This window comes from Triplophysa dalaica, chromosome 15, assembly GCF_015846415.1.
Source record: "Triplophysa dalaica isolate WHDGS20190420 chromosome 15, ASM1584641v1, whole genome shotgun sequence".
In the NCBI taxonomy this organism is placed as follows: domain Eukaryota; kingdom Metazoa; phylum Chordata; class Actinopteri; order Cypriniformes; family Nemacheilidae; genus Triplophysa; species Triplophysa dalaica.
In genome coordinates this window covers 6317823-6331427 of record NC_079556.1, presented here as the reverse complement: position 1 = coordinate 6331427, position 13605 = coordinate 6317823, and the positions used below count along the sequence as shown (strand labels likewise).

The window sequence follows — 13605 nt, the reverse complement described above, 5'->3', positions numbered from 1 at the left end:
TGCGTTTAAAAGTAAAAAAAATTTGGCAGACACCTTAAAATTGTAAGATTGTACTTTTCATTGGCCCATTATGTGTGTTCACTGATGATCAATCCCATAATCATTGCTGGTTCATTTAAACATACTGATGACATATGTGTAGTGTGTGAGAACATCACAAAATCATACAAACATAAAAAGAGACACAGAGCAGCTCTTTGGCTCTAAACAGGATATCCCAAACTTTATTTCCTGTGTAGAGGTGTACTAAGGGAGCAATCACAGTTAGTGGACGTCCATCTTATTAGATTGAGTGCAACACAAACAACTCAAATAAGTCAAAACAAAAACAAACCCAAAAATGTCAATTATTCAGTTTGAAATTAAAACAACCTAACAATCAAAAACGAAACAGCAAAAAGTGCAACAGAAAATAAAGAAGAGACGAGAGAGAGAGATAGAGAGAAAGAGAGAGCGAAGTTGAGCAGGACAATAGAGAAAGCTTTAATAAGCTTATGAGCGTGTAAGACACACTAAGGCCACACACACTTTGCATTAACATGACTCACAGCATTAGCGTATGTCGATTGTACACAAACAATGACTCGAGCCCCTCCATCTGTGCAAGACAGATAATATAATAAAACTTCCTTCATTTAGTCCAGCTATTACACGGACAGACAATACATTCGGTCCTGCTTTGGCGTGAGAGCTTTCGGCCGTTGTTTAGATGTTTTCGCAAACCTTTATACATATTATTCATTATAAATAAGTGACATGTACTCATATACACACATACAGTATACACGCTAACTAAAGAAATTCTTCACACATATACACTTCTGCGGTTTTTACAACACACAGCCTATGTAGTTTCAGCACTGGCCACATTAATGCAACATGTTCATGAGGCCTTGGATTTGAGAGAGAGAGAGAGAGAGAGGGAGAAGAAGAAATAATATGATCAAAGATTAGTATTAAACCCCTGAAAAACTACAGTCCATCTGAGCAGTGAGGAGAAGGGGGGAGTAGAGGAATGTAAGACATACATGAAGCAAACGTTAACCTGACGTTTCACACACGTTCTCCTAACGTTTACAGACGTTCTCCAGATGGTTCACAGACTCAGAGCAAACACAAAATGTTTTTTTTGTTCCCTTAAATCTTACCGATACCACACACTGCTCCGGTCCAGGTACACACACATATACAGCCGCACACACTGCTCAGCAAAGATAAAACAGAACAAACAAAGCTCTGCAACAATCAATCCAAAAGGCAATATTTGTCATTCTCATGTTCGTAAAGGTCTCGAATAAATATGTTGTATTCTCTCTCTTGTAATAATGCCAGTCTTCACTCTGCTGTACAGTATATACATACACATCTGAACTCTTTAGTGACAAACTATTTTATACTGTTAAATAATATAACCACAGCAACAACCAAGATATATTGCTTCCTATGTTTGTACATGTGGTCATGCAACTGTGCGCTGGTATTCAACGACAGATACTGCCTTTTTATTATACATGTGCAAGTTCAAAATAATCAAAAGAAAAAACAAACACATTCAAATGAAACTTATTAAAAAGAAAAACAAGCAAACAAACAAACATCAGAATATTTATACAGCTTTCAAACCTCTGTCGACTACATTAATGAAGGAAATTCTGCGTACTATATACAGACAGGTTAGCATCCATGCATTGTCAACACGAAGCACATTAACATTCCAAATATGGACATGGCAAACAAGGGGTGGGGCATAGGGGAGGGGCTATGTTTCACAGGGGCGAATGCAGTCACGCCCCGATTTACAGACACACCCATAACCGCAGAGCACAGACGTACAATTGTCGACCCCCAGCAAATACATATACAGTATAAACCATAGAGACCATGTACAGTTCGAACGCCTTGTACGTCGGACACGCCCGTGAGTGTAGACACGCCTCCAGCTCAGTGCCAGCAGGCAGCACGCACGGCGAGAGTTCGTGAAAGTCTTCTAGGCAGACCTTAAGAGTATGGCTGTAATTCACATGGTTTCACCAAACCCCATTTTCCTTTTTTTGTTTATTGGTTAAATAGATATTAGGCTTCAGGAAAACGTCTGTGTGTGTTTTTATATTGATTGTTTTTCGTTTGTAGTGTCGTTCTGGTGGAGCTTAGAATTAGCAAGCAACAGCAGGCCGTCTTCATCAAGTACTGAAGATCATTGAGGTTTCCTAACGGAAAGCCCTGGAGCTGGTACAATAGCTTCCTTTCATTAAAACATGTAAAACAAACAAAACTAAAGCAAAACAGGCATTCAGCTATTCTTTTTCAAAATCAAGCTACACATTTCAAAACACCCGAGACGCTCCATCACAAGAAAAGTTGCTGTTCTTATGCAGTGAAAGAGGCGGAGGTCCCTTGAATTAGATATAAACACCCATAAGAAATGTGACCAAGGCCTCTTAATCCTTGCAAGTACATGTTGGTGTGGGTAAAAACAACATACGATTTCAGATACAAAACCTACTTCAGGGGCTGTGGCACGGTTCTCCATGAGAAAAATCCTTCCCTTTAGCAAATTCCCTACACAATAGATGGAGCCCAATATGTGGACGTCACATCTACTGCGCCCCATTAAGTACACATTACTTTTTTGACTTGGCTCAATGAATCTAACTTTGGAAAGGAGTGTGAAAAATTCTCATTTCAAAATTTAAGCCAAAGCTACTTTAGGAAACGGGTCAGATTTTATGATTTATGTTGGGCCCATGCTATTGTTTAGAGTCAAATTCAGGTTCTACGATTTCTGCCTTAAAAAAACGACTTATGTCTAAAACCGCTACTCTACGATACCTTACAGCTTCATATGCAGCGAATCTACAAAGTACAAAGAAGCGCTCTCGGCCGGGGTGGAGGGAGAGCCCTCGTAAACTCCACTTAGATGAGTGTGTGTGTGTCTGACCGTACGGTATATCTAGCAAGTTTGTCAAGCAAAGACTACCACTTCCGCATGCTTGCATGTGTATGACTGCGCGTTGGAAAAACATGAAAGTGTAGTGTACGTTTGTGTAGTGTGTGTACGTTTAGACATAAAGTAACAGTCTTCATTGTAAACTCTTGATGTGATGTTGACAAAAGCCTTTGATAGCCATTTAATTGAACTGTTAGAGATAGATATCTCACTTTATACTGACCTCACAGGTTTTCCATCAGTCAACAGTGCTTGCATAAATGAATCCAATCTTTAACAAACTGCAGTATGTCGAAATATTCACGCTATTAGATAAAAATCAATGTGTCTCCAAAGCTCTCAATAGCACCTCACAATCCTTCTGGCTGTCATTTCAGGGCTCTTAACTGAAATGCACCGGTGCATCTCTGGTCTCTAAAGCTTAGTGCTAGGAGAGATTAGATCGTTCTCTACTGAACTCTTCTAAATCTTGTACTTATCTCAGCTGTTGAATGCAAAAAAGTTAACGGTGATAAAAACTGGCCTTCACAGGAACTAGTCCCTAGGAGCTGCTCTTGAAAGCGACATTAAGCTTATTGTGAAAATCTCCAAGACGTTACGACCACTCCGAAAACAATGAAAAATGTGTCTACAGATTCTAGAAGCCTGCATCTCTATCACACAGGCAAAGTGCATTACGGCTCACTCAAAACAAAGCAAAAAACACAGAAAAAAGCCACTGAACTACATTACCCAGAAATCCATGAGCTTACAGATTCCAGGTTGCTCCGCAGGCCAGCGTCTGCTGTCTGGTTTCGACTTAAATAGCACATCTACAGTAGTTAAAGGTAGCAAGCTGTCATAGTCTATACGCTGTGATCCACACTGTGGAAAGACCGTCCTATCAGATGCCGTCATTCAAAACACAATAAACAAAAAAAAGATGATGATGTAGAAGTGGCGTGTGGACAAAACAAAAAACTGGCCTATGGTTTGCGGATATTATCCGCATCAACCCAAAACCGGGTCCTCCGCTGTTGCCTTCCTCAGCTGTGTATAGTCTTCATTCTTATGATCTTTATGCATGAACGTGTGTGTCACTGCGTGAAATAGTGTAGTTCTGAGTGTGCATGTGTGTGCGAGTGCGTGTTTAGAAGCCCTTGATGTGGCAGTATGCCTCCAGAGAGGAGAACAGAATGTAGAGGAGCCAGAGGCTGACGAAAAGCATGGTGGTCAGCACTTTAGCAGTCCGCGGACCCCCCAACTCGCCATTGATGTCGGGCCGGCGGCGGTACATGAGCACCGCCACGCAGATGAAGGCGAAGATGGTGAAGAGGGTGACGGAGAACGCCAGGCTGCCCGGCTGCACTCGGAACTCGCGGCCCTTGGAGTTGTGGTAGATGGCGGCGATGGACCACGCCACTCCGATGCCCAAGAACACGTTCACGGCGTTGCTGCCCGTCACGTTTCCGATGGACGCGTCGGCGTACTGGTCCTGGATCGCAGCCACTTTACTAGCAAAGGTGTCTGAGGTGAAGAAGAGAACATTTCATGTTACTACACACACACATATCTTCGCACTCTTGCTCCACCACCTCATTTGTAATTTAGTAATAACAGCATGGTTAACCTCTGAACTCAACACTGAAATAAACAATGTGGCTTCTGCTTTAGAGAAAGCTGTATGCTAACAGGCTGATCCATTCCAGACAGCTCAGAAACCATCAGGATGCTGATTGTGCATTTGGCAGTAGTAGGATAGAAGAAGAAAAAGCCTCTAAATAATCCCAGACACATTTACTTCCTTTCTAACTCTTTCTTCCTCCGTCTCTTTTAATCTTCCTCGCTCTCTCGCTTTGGTAATGTAGTGCAGAACGTATAACCCTCCTGGACCGCTCTTGATGTGTTGATATTGCTGCTGGCAGTCACAGGAAGCCATTTTTCTCATTTAATGGTTTTGCTATTCTGTGGACACACTCTAATATTCACACATTCATATTAATGTAGATTCTCATTCAGAATCTCAAATAACATGTGGAATATAAAGGAATTCTGATAAAAAGGATTATAGTTATTGTAGTTTTCTTTTTTGATTGATATTTTGACATAGCTTTTATTTTTATATTTTTCATGTTTATTTTAGTTTAATTCTTAGCAATTTTGTTATGTGCTTGCGTCTGATAGGTTTTTCTATAGCGCATTTTATATTTGTTATGGAGAAATTTAAATGTGAGATCCGGAAACAAGATCTAAATTTTGCGGGATCCATCGGGTCGGGACGAAAATCGTTCTAAGCAGATAGCGGGTGGGAGCGGAATGAAAAAAACTGTCCCGCGCAGACCTCTACATTCGAAAATGTTTCTGTTTTATTTTAATCAAATCAAATATCGGCCTAAAATTTTGGGGAAAAACAGATAAACGTTTAAATAAGTTTAAGGCACTAACATTATAATATTAAACAAAAACTAAAATTATATTAAATTAAGTTTATCTTAAATGGCAACATAAAAATAAACAAATAAATAATACATTGACAAAAAGCATAAAATAAAATTCCTAATAATTAAGCTAAAATGAACATAACATAACATAAAAAAAAAATATTAATAAAACTACAAAACAAAACTATATTAAATGGTTAGGATTCATCCGGTTCTTTGGAAATATATAAACTTTGACCCTGGACAACAAAACCAGTCTTATGGGTCAATTTTTCGGAGATACAACCGTTTAAACCTCTGGAACACAAGGGTGCAAAAAAATCGAAATATTGAGAAAATCGCATTTTAAGTTGTTAATCAGAGGCACTTTAGCAAGCTATCCACTCACAAAAATAAGTTTTGTTTATTTAGGGGAGAAAAAAAATCTCCATGGAACATGATATTAACTTAATATCCTAAGGATTTTCGGCATGACAGAAATACATACAATGTCTTTTGAGCATTTACTAAAATTATTCCCGTGCCACTTAAGACTGGTTTTGTGATCCAGGGTCACAATTATGACCATCAATGTTCAAATGAAAAACAATATTGGATGAAAACCTTACGGGTTTTGAAAATAAAATGAGGTTAAGGAAGTGATGACAAATGTTTCATCGTGAAAATTGTTCTAATTTCGCTGCAAAAACTTTTGCAAATCTGAAAAAAGTATCAGCTCTCTTAGTGCATTCAATGTCCGCTGGAATGTTTTCAAGCCATGATTGGGTCAAAAAGGAAAAAACCCAACTGTTGTGTTAAATGAACATAGAAAATGTCCACATTTGACCTGACCATGGGTTAAATCCACCCATCTTTTATTCGAATGTACGGACCAAAAATGACTCACTGGCATGTGCAGACATCTGCAGGAGTTGACACAGTCCAGGACCATAAAGTCAAGGTCAAAGTGAGGGTTTACAGTAAACACTCATCTCTGAACTCAGATTTTCCTTTTCGCTATCCTTCGCCGTTCTCGTATGTTGCTGTAAACAACAGCCTGGAAGGAGCCGTTTCCATGGCATTACCATGGAAATTCTCAGTTAAGACTCAGCTAACACCCAGTCTGGTGTTGAGTCCTGCCAAACAGCCTGGCAGCGTGCGGACGACAACTGCCGCTAACGTGGGTGTCAAGTCGATGTAAAGCTTTATCTCAGTTAATCATTCCCGAGTTAAAACGGATCGACGTTGAAAACTGTTCCAGACTTTGAAACTGTTACAGACCACAAACCGCTTAAGTTTGCACATGGAGACAAATTCAAACTACCACATAGACTTTAAAATGAACACTTTCTCTACTATAAATGTGTCTGTGCCTCTGCCACACAGTCAATATGAGTCTGTAAAGGCCATTATAGTGACATACAGCACTGTTTAGACATTACGTTAGAAAAAAACAAAGCAAGCTAAAAAATATTCAGTCCACAGAGCCAAAAATCCTTATAATAAACCTTTCACACAACAGCGCATTAGCAGGACTGCATTCAGGCGACGTACATCAGTAATCTGGCTCCTAGAAATCCATTACAATTTCAAATTAATTGAGCCATTTAATAATTCATAGATATGCAGTACGCTGTATAATTCATAGATGTAACTGTATGCTGAATCTACAAGCTTTGTTTTCTGTTCAAAAGCAAGCTTATCAGTCAACGTACATTCGCCTGCTTTCTGACTGAGCGCTCGGCTAATTGGACGTTTTTTGAGTCATACTGGCTTACATCTAGCAACAGATTGACACATTTGCTAACCGTTCAATACCGCAAAGTTTGTCATTGTCAAACTGTGCTCAAAAGCACAATTGGAATCAATCAAAAGCAGAAAAAATCTGTCGATGTGATGACGAAGCGTTCAGGTTATTTTTTGAAGTGAGTATAGAACAAGCAAACAGATGAATGGAAATGTGATTTTGTGCACGCCATTAACGTTTAACTGATGCTCTCGCTCATACTGAAAGGGTATAGGAATGTTTACTACATTCATTCGTGCACTAGAAATTAAATAAATAAAAATCCAGAAGAAATCAAAAGTCTTAAAGTCTTAATTCAATTAAAGGAATGAAAGAGGGCGTATGCAAACCCTCATATTATCATGTTTAGGGCTGTTTAATGATTAATCACGGTTAATGGCATCCAGAATAAAGTTTGTGTTTACTTAATAATATATGTTTGTGCACTGTGAATATTATTTTTGTATTTATAAACACATACATGTACACATAAATTTAGGAAATATATGAAGTGTTTATTTCCAAAACGCGTTAACTCATAAAACATGTTTTTTTATTGTGCATTCCAATTTATATCAATCAACTGCAGTTGCTTTGTTTTGATATTAGCCATTATAACTCATAAAAACTAACACATTAAAACGTTAGAAAACATAATAAAAAACATGATTTTAGATTTCTTTTAAACGTCTCATTTTGGAAACAAGCTCTTCATTTCTTATTATTTATTTACATTTATATATAATTGAAATGACATATAAACTATTAATAATTTGTATATTTTTCTAAAATACAATCATGTGTGCATATATTTATAAGTACACAATTAATAAGCACAGTACATATGTTGCGACATATCATTGAACAGCCCTAATAATTTTACATTTATTTGAAACCATCAGCACTTTTATGCTCGGCTATTTGCAGCTGTAACAGCTTTTATTTCTGAAGAAGGTTATCTAGATGTCTGAACATGGCTGTAGGGATTTACTCCCATTCAGACACATCAGTAATGTCACACCACACTCACTAAATCTTTTTTATAAACCCCACCTTGTGCGCTTTCACGCTGAAACACAACGCTGAGCCTCATTCTACTTGTTCAATAACATTCGACAATGAGAGTCTACAGATCGCTTTGCTACAAGCTTAATTTTATACACCAGCTAGTAATGTGTGTAGCTGAAACAGCCAAACCTATGGAAGGGGTGTGAAGATAAAAGAAGTCAAATAGAGGGACAGATAATGAAAAGAGGGAGGCAATATTTCTTCTCTGCACTCTCAGCGTTTCTTCTATGAGCAGTCCAGTGTGTCTGGAATACTAAACATGGTGAACATACCGTGCTTCCGGCAAACTGAATCTCTTTAGCGTGTGTATTTCTCTCGTGTTCATGAGCGTAGTGGTGTGTGTTTCATTCTCCAGTCTTAAATAACAGTTATCATGACTGATGAGGGTAATATATGGGGCGCAATGTAGCAAGGTGCCGTACTCCACGTAATTATATGATATATCATAATCATAGCCCTTCACACACACAAGACCATGGACATCGTAAATTCTATAATAAATGGCAGTATGGAAATGAAAATGTATACAAGGGTGGCTGAAATTTTGTGTTTTTTACTGTATATCTCTTACCTGGAACCGAAGTGCCCAATGCCACGAACACAACAGCGGTGACGGAGTCCTTCAGCCCGACGGTGCAACCAAAGTGGGATGCCAGATCTCCTATGAAAGCTGTCAGAAGGCCAATCATCATGATAGACACCACGAAACAGGCCCAACCGTTCCAGTAGTCGGTGGGCGGGACGAAGGCGAAGAGAACTTTCCAGAAGACGGTGAGGAAATGCATGACGTAATCGAAACAGGAAGGAAGCTTCTCCTCTCCGCATTCTTCTTCGTCGTCGTCCTCGCCTGGAGAAAGTCGAGGAATGGTCAGAAAATACGGCAAAGAACCACCAAGTATTTTTGTAAGTCACATGAAAGATACCCTTTAGACCAGGGGTTCCCAACTTTTTTGGACCCCTCCCACTCACAAAAACACAAAAATTCGGATGCTTTGTGAAAATTTCGGACGCAAATTTCAGACTCAATGTGCAATGGCCTTTAGTGTTAAAAAAATCCATAGATTTACAAAACGCTGTCAATGTACGTCTATGATTTGCTTTTGTGAGCGATTTGTTTTATGTTTGCTTATTTTTTTAAATATTGAAATAAAACCGATATTTGCTAATATAAGAGAAATAAAAGTACATTTTGTGCATATTGGGCCAGGATGCAAACCACCATGACAACCATTCAAAGACCCTTGCAAATAGATAGCAACACTCTCGCAAGCCCCGCTCACATTTCGGTTTCTTAAGAAGGAAAGAAAGATTAGTTTTTAATGAGTCACATACATACAAATTATTCATGTCTGAAGTCTCACACACATGTACGCACACAGACTCTTGCAGGTATTACATTAAGAGAAGCATTAAACAAATAACAGAAAATGAGCTTGCTTTAGATATGTAGAGCACGCGTGAGACGCTCGTGTGCTCGGGGACAGGATCTAATCTGTTTGATATTCTGTTGGTGCTGTGTTTCCTTGAGAGAGCAAAGAGAGCAGCTTACACACGCGGCACGCCCACACACAGGTGGCTGACAGGTGAGGCTATTCCTTTAAAGTGTGATAAGATGCTACAGGATGTTCAGAAATCTCTCTTATTCACACAGCAGCTCACAGCAAGACATGGTGGCTTGAGTCATCTTTTGGACATTCTGTTCTGACGGCAAAGGCGGATTACATACGATTCTTGATCAAAAAAATGCTAAGGCTGGAAAACATACCCCAAAATATGCTTAAAAACGTATAGTTACATTAAAACATGTGCAGGTATGTCAAATGTGTTGCACAAATGCAAGCAAGCTGTAAGAGATATTTATTTAGATAGATTTGATGGAAAGCGAACAGTTATTGCTATAAAAATTCTGACTCAGGCAGGGACGCCCCCAAACGTCCCTAAACTGAGGTTTTCAGATTCATCTTCTGGGCACAATTTTGCCTCCACACTACAGATAAGTACACACACATAAACACACAGTATTCATGTTGTGTTTACATCATTCTTATCTTCCAGATAAATCCTTTTGCTGTGCTACAGAGTCTGACATTTAAAAAAGCTTTTAAACTTTAAGCTCTTCAATTTACTGCCATTAGTTGCCAACCTTTTGAGTTTCTTTGTCTCTTTATGTGTGTGTCTGTTTGTGTGTGTACTTTGTGTCCTGATAAAAGTCATGGAAAATATATTTTCTCAGTAGCATTAGATAAGAAATGTTCCTTTTTCCATTTTTGAATGTGTTCAGATATCTGTGCGAATCTAAACATCAGAGTATTCCCAGCAAAAACAGCACTTTCTCTTTACATACCTCAGACTTTGGGTTTGTGAACCCAAACCCCACTAACCCCAACTTTAGTATGTAACTCGCTCCTCATAATTCTAATGACACGTCAAATTGTGCATAATGTGACTGAAACAGTACATCTGTTATAAAGGAGGGACCCAAACCATACCAGGCATATAGTTTTAAAGGGATATTTCACCCAAAAATGAAAATGCTGTCATGAATTACTCAACCAAATGACTCAACCTATATCAATATATTTCTCTTGTAAAACGCAAACTAGATATTTCAGAAAATGTTAGCAACTGAGATTTCTGGGGCATCATTGTCTACCATACAGTAGTAGAAAAAAAATCTAATGGTAGTCAAATGTGCCCCAGAACTGTTTATCCTAAATTCTTTAGAATATCTCATTTTGTGTTCAACAGATCCTAAAAATATATAGAATGGTGCCTTAGAAATCTCAGTTGGTAACATTCTTCCAAATATCTTTCTTTGTGTGTCAACTAAACAATCAAAATGTATGCAGGTTAGGAACAACTTGAAGGTAAGTAAATGATGAGAGAATTTTCAATTTTGGGTGAACTATCCCTTTAAGTGGCTGCAGATAGTCAGAAAAACACTCACAACACCTTAGCACGCAAACCAACACCCCGGGGACAATCCAAATCATCTTGGAAACAACTCTCCCACAAGTAGAAAACATACTGTTGATGTACTGAGAAAGAAAAAAAACTAAACAAAACTGTTTTAAATGCACTAATTAATTCTTTAAAAAAAAAATGTTTTAAAAACTTGACAACTGAAGCAAATAGATGCTGTATGACACTGGATAAGTCTATCTGCTGTGAGGGGTCTGACAGAAGTCCATGCTTGAATGTCTACAGTAGTGTGCAGGTGATTACAGGTCAGGTCTGACAACAGAGAACCACACACACACACACACGCACACACACACATGCTTTTAACCTTGCTTTGCCCCAGAGCACAAATTGGCACACTGAGAGGTGTTCAAGTGTGAATCACTAAGTCACCATCACCTGGTCCACACACACAAAAACACAGTAGACTCTAGCATCGCTCTCTCATTCTCTTCTCTCTGAGGTCGTGCTGCGAGTGCTAATTACTTCAGAAAAAATAAACTTCCCTCTCTCCGTCTCGCCTTTCTCTTTCCCCGCTTCATCTGTGCTACAATTTCTTACTGTTTGCACACTTTCTTCGTTCTCCTTTGCACAGAGGAATGTCTTGAAATGAGGCTGCTGAGCTTAATTTCACGTGCATCAGTCTTGAAATATTGCTTTTCCAATTTACTGAACAGTCAATAATAGAAAACAAAACAAATCGAGTGTAGTAAATGGGTTTCTTTTCTTGTTAACAACATAATATGTAAGATAACAGGTCTATCAGACTGCGTTTGCACCGCAAGAGATATGCACAGATGAGATATTTTTACACCAATTTACATTCTGTTTAAAGAGTAGTTCATCTTTGATTTGCACAAGAACAGGCTTGGAATGACATGTGGGCGATTTCATTTGGGCTAAAGTATCCCTTTGAAGGGACTGTTCACCCCAAAAAAATTCTGTCATGATTTACTCACCCTCGAGCTATTCAGAATCTGTATAAATTTCTTTGTGCTGATGAACACTGAGAAAGAACAATTTTAAACCCAGGATGTTTCGCGAGTTAATTGCCTTTCTACGGTTTTGGTGTTTTCATAGCAGTGCTTTATTAATATTATAAATACAACTTTAAACACTGTTTGGAGAGAAACATCCCAATTGTGCTTTAGAATGCTCGCGCATTTTCGTTGATTTGGCTACAAACAGAACCTCATATACGCAAACTATGCAAGTTGCATAAGGCCCCTACTCCGCCAGGGGGGCCCCTTGAGTACCGCGTAAAAAACAATATAATGTAAACAAGACGCAGATTTAACTTTCTGCCTTCGGACTGTTCTGTTACAAACTTTACAGGAATCATTAGGAAATTTCCTTTGTAATACTTAATTTATTTAATTATATTTACACTTAGTCATTTAGCAGAGGCTTTTATCCAAAGCGACTTACAAATGGGGTTAACAATGGAAGCAATTACTGTGACGTACTCGGACATCATGCAGTGCTATAATGCACACCACTGTGATCCACTGTATTTCCTTTGCACATGATCCTATGTAATTGTTTCCTTAATTTAGGAATGCTTAGCTTTCTTGAGTAAACTATATTTATCATGTTTTATTTTTGTTAATGACTTATTTGGTAAGTAAAAATATAGATGGTTCCAGAGCCACGTTTTACTTGCGGTAATGGATTATTTACATGTGAATCAAAATGTGAATTTATATTATACTTAATTGTTCTTACTGTCAGTTTAATGTTTTAAGTCTTTCAGTTTTAATTCAGTCATGTTTAACAATAACACATTGAGAATCCATCCTCAAAAGCACAAAACTTGTTGCATTATAATTGCCTACTCGAATGTCAGGAAATCATTGAAATGATGAAAATATATATTTTAAACGGTTCAGTGATAAATAAGATGAAGCCCTAACTAAACATATGAATGCTCACAAGCATACTCACCAGCGCTCACTGTGATGGCCTCAATGAACTGATCCCTCCAGCTGTTGGTGCCAACCAGAAGAGCCAAGTTTGTCTTTTTTATTAGCTTATCAACTGTGTTCTACAGAGAGAGAACACACAAAGAACACGGACGAGCACTTATTATTAAGTGCAACAGAAATGACATCCACAAGTGTGCACGCACATATACGTACACACTTCAGACGATGTGCGGCCGGTTGAGTGCTTTTGACTGCTCTCTGCTCCGCCCTGCAGTGAAGTGTGTGTGGGATCAGAGCGTGCCCGGCAAGAGTGTGTGGGCTAGAGTTCATGTGTGGATATATGTTTATCTGGCAACCAGATTTGTGTGTCTTATTTTTCTATTAGAAAGAAGAATTATTTTCTTGGAAAAGATGGTCGACACACACTATGAATTTTGTGATTTACTACTTGCTACGTAGGAAGGTGGTATTGGGGGAACACCTTTCTCATTCTTGAGAGGATTCAATTGGACAAAATGC

At 38.6% G+C, this 13605-nt stretch overlaps 1 protein-coding gene across 7 annotated transcripts in view; it reads right to left on the bottom strand.

Annotated features, from left to right (window-relative positions):
* Positions 1-202: 202 nt before the first annotated feature.
* Positions 203-13605, bottom strand: part of slc8a1b (solute carrier family 8 member 1b) — a 75022-nt gene continuing 61619 nt past the window's right edge. For all 7 annotated transcript variants that reach the window (XM_056767506.1, XM_056767508.1, XM_056767509.1 and 4 more), the window contains exons 5-7: positions 13106-13205; positions 8772-9047; positions 203-4453 (exon numbers count right to left, since the gene is read on the bottom strand). In XM_056767506.1, the coding sequence (XP_056623484.1) occupies positions 4077-4453; positions 8772-9047; positions 13106-13205 (753 nt within the window). In that variant the 3' untranslated portion in view covers positions 203-4076. The remainder of the gene's footprint in view (positions 4454-8771; positions 9048-13105; positions 13206-13605) is intronic.